General features: G+C 50.7%; 1 protein-coding gene across 1 annotated transcript in view; it reads right to left on the bottom strand.

The window, feature by feature from the left end:
- Positions 1-759: 759 nt before the first annotated feature.
- The window catches only part of LOC100904112 (secretin receptor), a 34440-nt gene continuing 27527 nt past the window's right edge, over positions 760-7672 (bottom strand). The window contains exons 3-12 of the mRNA XM_003738061.2: positions 7330-7513; positions 6932-7124; positions 6447-6570; positions 5595-5754; positions 5336-5396; positions 3681-3750; positions 3060-3151; positions 2011-2161; positions 1138-1312; positions 760-917 (exon numbers count right to left, since the gene is read on the bottom strand). Of these exons, the coding sequence (XP_003738109.2) occupies positions 760-917; positions 1138-1312; positions 2011-2161; positions 3060-3151; positions 3681-3750; positions 5336-5396; positions 5595-5754; positions 6447-6570; positions 6932-7124; positions 7330-7513 (1368 nt within the window). The remainder of the gene's footprint in view (positions 918-1137; positions 1313-2010; positions 2162-3059; positions 3152-3680; positions 3751-5335; positions 5397-5594; positions 5755-6446; positions 6571-6931; positions 7125-7329; positions 7514-7672) is intronic.

The raw sequence follows: 7672 nt of genomic DNA, 5'->3' as shown, positions 1-7672 counted from the left end.
CGTCCAGAGCTTTCAATCCTAAAAGCGAACGTCCGTGCTGTCCGCGTCCCAGGAAATGCCTCGGTCCGAGCTCAATGAATTCGCCGGAATCTCGCCGAGATTCTGTCGTAGTTTTCAGTCGAGACCGGAGAAGGGAGCCAAAGCCGAGCGAGGGTACTCCTCAGTTCGCTCGATAGCCTTGCACTCGGAGTTCGGATGGAGTCCACAGCCGAATCCTTCCTTCCCAACGGATAATTCCTCGGATATCGTTTTCCGCAGAGAAAATATCAGGATTCACGAGCTTTTCCGACAGAAAATAATCATCTATACCTAGATATGGAGTGTATACATCACGTCGGAGCCTTTCCACATCGTTGTTGAATTTCTTTTCCCTTCCTCGAAGTCCAGGTCGGTAGTTCTATGCAGCGGGGGAGGAAAATCCAAATTCACATTGGAGACTCCGAATGGCGACCCGCTCTTATACTTCAGCATCATGAAATAATGCTCCGGGGGAAAGGGGGGCTAGAGCCCCATCTTGGCTTCTCCCCTAGTTTGATGATCCAGACGAGAGACATGCATGATCAACGAGCAGGCGGAATATAGCAGACCTCCAAACACGGTGTCCCCGAACACAATTAAGAAAATTCGAGGGAGCCGAGTCTATCCAGAGCATCAGGATATGGTTATAGGAGCGCTGAATTCCCGCAGAGCATGTATCTCGCTCCGTGAGGAAGTACTCTTCGATGATCTCATCCTCTCCATTCGATCCGACCGTAGTGATCACACATTCGAGTCAGCGGTCAAGTGTACAGCTTCCGGAATCCTGTCGTGGGCCGGCGTGTTTCCGTTGCGATGGAGTGTACATTGCTCGATATCCTCATGAAGCGTTGTCGTGTGTGCCGTGGAAACCCTGCGCAGCAACCTCCGTTTTCCATGTACTGAAACCGAAGGTCTCTAGTGAGCTCGTCCCTGCCCGAGTTGAATTCTACTATTTCCCAAGTACCCGCAGACTCCGGGAATCGATTAGAGATCACAGCCACCGCACACCGCGGGAGCGACGCTCCGGTTGCTTTTCTTCCCCCATATTCCAAGATTAGGAAACAAAGAGAGCGAGTCTTAGCGAGAGCAGTTCCTCCGAACTGAGTCAACTGCACGAACCTTTGAAGGTGCAAGCATTCGGAGCTAATGAGTCCCTCTTTGAAGAATCCGGCGGCGAGTGGTTCGCGGTATCGCCCGTGGGTATCGCTCTCCGCAGTCGTTCGGGTAGAAGTCGCACGACTTCAGCTTGGACTTCGTTATTCAGAAAACAGTAGAGCAAGGCAACCACCGAGCCCTGCGAATGAAAGGCGCAGAAAGAACCATAAGTCAATTTCTTTCAGAGCGTTGTCAGAACCCCCGCGGAATAGGACAGAAGATGGACTTAATTGACCGACCCGACCGCGCGGAACACTCGACTTCATTAATGAATGTTTGTTCTGTTCCCCCTGCGTGACACACGCTCTCACTCCTTTCTATTCCCGTGGAGTTTTCGCAATTCTCAGTCGACAGGATCTCAGAGGGAATCAATTCGGGAATGGATAAGCTTCGTGCCTTCGGCATCGATTCCTTCAGGAGATATTCATGAAACTCGATCCCCGATCGTAATGTTCCGGCTGCACAGCACTGTTTCTTCTGTACGTCTCCGACGTCCTTCAGCAACAGACTGCGGACAGCAATTGATGAGGTAGGTCTAGTGCGGAATTATATGTCCACCTCGGTATCCGCCTCCACGACGGAGCACAAAACAATGTCCGAGACAAATAAATGGTCATCGTTACCCACGATCCCCTCCCGACGGAGTTGGGTACCACGACGGCGGGGCGCTTCTGAGATCGACGGTCTCACCGCTACATTGATCGGTCGCGAGACAGTTGTCTGCGACACGAGTGACTAGTGAAGCGGATCGAGCACCCTCGAAGCTAATCGACTCATACCTCGATTATACGATCGGTTGGGGAGAAGCAGACGAGCATGTCCATCGGATTGGCTTACCTGGAAAGTGTTGAAGACGACTTCGACGTAAAGCCAGATGAATTCCATTTGCCCGCCGAACTCGTCCGTCTGCAGGAGGCTGACGATCAAGGTGAGGATTTGATGCACCCCAAACAAGGGGATTAGCACGAGTGTGGACTTGAACCACTTCCTGGAAGAGCATTGAATGTGTTTGAAACTCGCGCCCCCACACCGAGGATGCTGCTTGAGAGAAACTTCCAGATCGACTTTTTCGGTGGCTAGCGCCCCTCAGCTCTGCTTCTTCTCGACATCTTCTCGGATCTCTTCTTGGCACCCTGTCATGGAACGCCGCAAGTAATAATTAGTGATTAATTATTTATTAGGGCAGTCCCCCATTATTCAAGGGCACGAGACCTGCATGCGCAGGATCGCATTGATTTGAGAAACCAGAACGATAGAACTAGCGGGGCGCTATTGAAGGCCTGCGACTCGCACCGCGTAGGTAGGGGATCGCTGGCTCTGATTAACCTTCGAACATATCGCGTTCTTCGGACTCGAATCGGACCAGCATCAAAGAATTAAGCGGGAAATCCCTACCCCTCCAATCCGCTTCCGTTCCTCCCGGATTTTCGGCAAGCTTCGGAAGGGTGGTTCACCTCGCGCCGACACCGTGAAAATCGTGCGTTTATATCTGCCTCAATGATAGTGCGCTTTGTTCTTCACAACGGAAGTGAATTCTGCCAGCGAGAGGGTTCCGAGCAGCTCTGGCTCCGAGAGCGCGCTACACCGCCTCGAAATTATTCCTTCGATCCGAGACTAAGCTCGGGGTATCGAAATTCGTGTTCCGCGAGATCATATTCCTCATAATATTCCGGAGAAAGATAGGCTTCTTATCGAATTCTCAAGATCGAACTGAGCACGGATCCTCGATGTGATCGTCCCATCATCATTTCGATATCGAAAGTTTTTCCTCTTCCAGGAAAGGTCAGGAAAACGTAACTCCGCCGTCGATTCGAACTGAATGGAACCATTCTCGCTCGACGGAGAATACTTCGAGCTGGACCGTCGCGTCGTCAGAAGTCACCTACCTGTATCGCACTTTCCGAGCGTCCGGAATGTGTGTTGCAGACATCTTGACGAATAACACCCGAGTGATGTTCAGGAAAAAGAAGAAATTCAACTGTGGAGCGAGCAAGAGTCTCTTTCAGAGGACGTGTTCTCGAGTGTTGATAGCACGGAAGTTCTAATCGAAGCTCTTAGTTGATCGAGGGGAAAGATGTCGGTCAGACTCGTGCCCAGCGCTGAGATGTGATTTCTCCCCCCATTATGCGTAAAGAAACGTCATCCACAATTAAGGCGAGATGCCTGTATTCCGTCAGCCATCGAAGCGGAAATCCCGGCCCTGCGAAGCGTGTTTACCGTGGCACAGAAAGGTTTTCCCTGTCTGATTTAAGTGCACGAGGAGTGGAGCGTTTGGAGCGTTAGCCGAACTGTTAGTTCTCAACGCGTGAAGCGTGAATGTGTTCAGGTGTAACGTGAGCGAACGCAATCCGGCACCAATTAAGTTTCGGAACCCCCAGGCTCTGGTTAGTCGACTGCTCGATAAGAATCGGAGAGAGTTCCGAAGGCAGTGAGCAAGACATACCCGGACTTAGTTAGACAGAGTCAGACCGGAATTGGTCGCAGGAGCTACTTATCTCTACACGTACCACTATAGAGAGCGATATTGGACCCCTGAGGATCCATGTGATCACCCGATGTTTCACTTCCATCCAACACCTGCAAGAGAAAAATAACGCATCCCTTAATGCAAGATACAATAGAAGACGGATGTCTGGATTCCCTCGGGTGATGTGAAGCCTCCGCTTAGAGCACTCGATATCGGGAAAAAGCCTATCGGCCGAAAGTTCATTCTGCACAAACGGATACATAGTCATTATGGAAGGATGCGAATGGCGACACACGGCAATGGCAAGAGGACGCAATAGGTCTTCTTCGACCCGGCAAGTTTCCGGCCTTCATCGACACGACACATGTCGGTTCCCCAGGAGGAGACAACGTGAAAAAGAAGTCGCATCCCCCGTGATTGTATCTCCTCGAAGAATGACGACTCAGAAAACGAGTAGGTACCTCTCTCGCAAGAGTACAGACTGGAGAGAAGAACTGAGCGACTAAACGGATACTTTCGGATGAATCGGAATACGTGAAGCCGTACATGACGATATTCACGGAGCTCTCCGCGTCCACCAAGAAAAAAAATAATTATAGAAATAACTTATTTCGATGCGCTCAGAGTCCGTCGTTCGCTCAATACCCTCAAAATGATCGAAGACCCGTGATATTTCCTCAGTACTGCTACGCAAGGATTGGTCAGAGTCGAAGATGCCGTTTGCCGGCAGGGCTCGGTCGAATAGGATGTCTCGACATCGCCTCGTGGGGAGGAGCCAGCGAGCGAAAGCTCGAGGATGAAAATCTACAAAAGAACATCATCGCGTATCCGTGTATACAGGAAATCGGGACTTCCGCCGAGTGCGTTCGACACTCTGAAATGTTGCGAACCCCGCAGCGCTCTGCCGTAAAAATTGAGATTGAAGCCTCCCGGTAAATGACAACGGGAGCTTATGTCTGGGAAACAGATGGCACCATGGCGGCAGTAATTGTTCGGACAATCGGATCCCCGAGCTCCTACCTCAACGTAAGAACCTGCCAAGCCCAGGAATCGTACTCGTCTGAGATTTTGGCTCAGGAAGTCATTGATTGGAAATCAATTGTTGCGGATGTCGTCCTTCCGCTTATCGTCGACGAAGAAATCTCCACCGTCGCGAGCCATCCCTGTCAATCTCACACAAGGTCATCAAAATCCCTCGAGTCGCTGCGGATCCTCGCCAAATTTATCCAAGCGCATTCGATCGCGGGAAGAACTCGAGTGATCGGAGCTCATTTTCAACCTTCATTTGACGTTTATCATTATCGGCGTTCGGAATGCAGAGGCGCATTCCGTCCGTGGCGCTGAACTGCATAATGCCGAGAGATCTTATTGTCGAAGAAATGAAGTTTTCATCGAGATAACCTCAGCTTCGAGTATTCTCCTTTTCCGCAGTCTTGGTCGATACTCGAATAACGTCGCGGGGAAGGATGATTAGATGTACGCCGTGCGCGACAAGGAAGCCGACCGAGACCTGATCGATTAGACTTCAACTCATCCCCTGGCAAACTCCGCCGAGTTCTTCCGATTGTCGGGCTAGGGGCTAGACTCAGACAAGCCCCACGAAAATGAGTTTCCGACCGTCTCTCTCGAGTATTGTAACGTGTAATATTATCAGTCCGCTTACACGGAGGAGCGGATGTCTCGAGGGAAACTCACTTGTAATTATCGAAGAAAAAGCGGACCAGAGCCCAAATGGCAACCCATGGCAGGGGCAGACCTGGGGAGAATTTTTCGATTAACATTCAGTTTACCTCCCTCTCAACGTCTCATGGATCCCGTTGACGCGCTAGATTGAAGAGATGATCAAACTGTCTCGCTCTCAAAGAACAAGTTCACAACTCATGACACCCGATGTCTATCAAGTCAGCCCCATATGATCTAATATAAGGTACGAGAAGAAGCGTCGAGAACTCACCCCAGCCCATGATGACATACTTCGCAATCTTGGAATTATCTGCATAGACGGCCATAAAGATTATGTTGTACAAATAGAGTCCCTCCATCAGAATCCAACAATAGTTCGCCATCAACGAATAGTGGAAGAGCAGGGTGAATAGACGGCACGTGACGTACTCCTGTAAGTTCAAGACTTGAGACAAGATCGCATGATTTTACCCTGGCTCGGTTTCATTCAGGGTGAGCGTGTCGATCGAGACCCCGGGGCATCCCTATCTCCTTTCAGAACTTCTCCAAGGGCCTGCTCGTCTTTGTCAGCGAATCGGGTCCTCGTTCGCAATCAAGCGAGTAGCTTATCCATTGTGTCGACCGAAGCTCTGAATGTAGGTAACCCTAACATCCACTGCCTTATCGTGGATGTCTTCGTGAACATATAAATACATGAGTCCGAGGAACACCAGCCTTCAAAATACCGAGCCTGGATTGGATCTAGTTGATCCCCAGTTGAGATGAGCACACAGCCTAGAAATCTAGGCAGGCTTTGGAAATATGGGATGACTTTCCGGAGGGAACTTCTCATAGGGATTAAGCAAGGAGCAACCTGCAACCAGCAACGACGTGACCGGCCTCGGGGAGACGTGGCAACGATGCGTGACTTACCATGAGGAAAGAGTTAAGCAAATAGAGCTTCCGGTCGAAGGGGGAAAAATTGCGTAAGTATGTAGTAGGGTGAGCGTACTATGCCAAGCCATTAGGCGGCGCGCTTTATGTCGACCTACAAATCGGCGTTCTCCCGCTCCTGCCCAGAAATGGCGTACAGAGGGATTCGATTCCAATCCTCCAGAAATTCCAGTACTGGCGGTTCACTCACATAAGTGTTGAATGAGGTGACTCCACTTTTAAAATACAGATGTTTGAATACCAGTACGGTACACCGAACGATGAATGATGCAAACAGATGAAGATGAAGTCTATTCCTGGCGCAGCGCAATCTCCTGAGGAAGGTAAAATCGAATGTAATGTGATCCCGGATAAATCCTCAGGGGAAGCCGTTCAGGACGCCTTCTGCAGCGACTTCGGCATCGAGCCGAATTGTCTATCGCTCTGAGCGAGCCTCCTCTGTTGACATCCTCACAGAAGCTGGTGGCTTCATAGCACACAAGACAAATCATGGATCTTGGACGCGAGGCGGACTTCTTAATACAAGCGCAAGCATGCGAACGCGTCCAGGCAGGCATATCTGCACATCATACATATGAATGCGAGCCGGCAGACCGGGGAAGAAATGTGGCCTGATCGCCAGCTCGGGCGCTGCTTCGGTCAACTAGCCATACGCTTTGCATCTGTATAGCTCACTTGAGGGAGGCCAGAAGAAAGAACGCCATGATGAGCAGGAGAAGAGACGTGGAGTAGCCCAAGAGTGATATCCGATTGAGGGCCGAAAGATGGTACTGGAGAGTCTTGCGGTATTCTCGGTACGCGTAGCTGAGGCATTCGAGGTAGTTCGCCGGACCCCATTTTCCGGATTGGCATGTCCGCTGTACGGTGACTGGAAATTCAGTTGTCTGACTTGAGGATCGCACGTGAAGGGAAAAGAGACATGCCCTAGGTTTTTGAACGATAATGTTAGGCACTCAAACTTCCGAGTTCGTCGCTGGGCCTGGGCTCAGGAGGAGAGTAGGTAAGTACAGAAGTGGGCTCAGGAGGAGAGTGACGAATTCGAAAGAATCGGGACTGATCCTGGAAATACTCACACGAGGCGTTGAACGACCGCTCTCTCGGACAGTGAAGTATCACCGCCTTGCCGGCTGGGGTTGGCGGCCAACACAGCAGATCGTCCCACAGGGATTTGCATCCGCCTTCCAGCGACTCCGTTTCGTTGCATGATGTGTCGATCTGAATTCGGGCCGCGGCATGGCTCGATAGAAGATCTGTATCCTGAAACAATTACTCGCTTGGAGACGACCGCAAACGCCGGAACGACACGAATGCATGCTGATGCACATGATCATATAATCTAGTGCTTTGAATATTCGCTCGATCCGTGTCTGGAGCACCCATTCCTCATTTCCTCTGGTGTAGGTCTCAGACTTTCAT

Source organism: Galendromus occidentalis, unplaced genomic scaffold (assembly GCF_000255335.2).
Source record: "Galendromus occidentalis unplaced genomic scaffold, Mocc_1.1 scf7180000075756, whole genome shotgun sequence".
Taxonomy (NCBI): Eukaryota; Metazoa; Arthropoda; class Arachnida; order Mesostigmata; family Phytoseiidae; genus Galendromus; species Galendromus occidentalis.
This window is presented reverse-complemented; position numbering and strand designations above follow the sequence as displayed.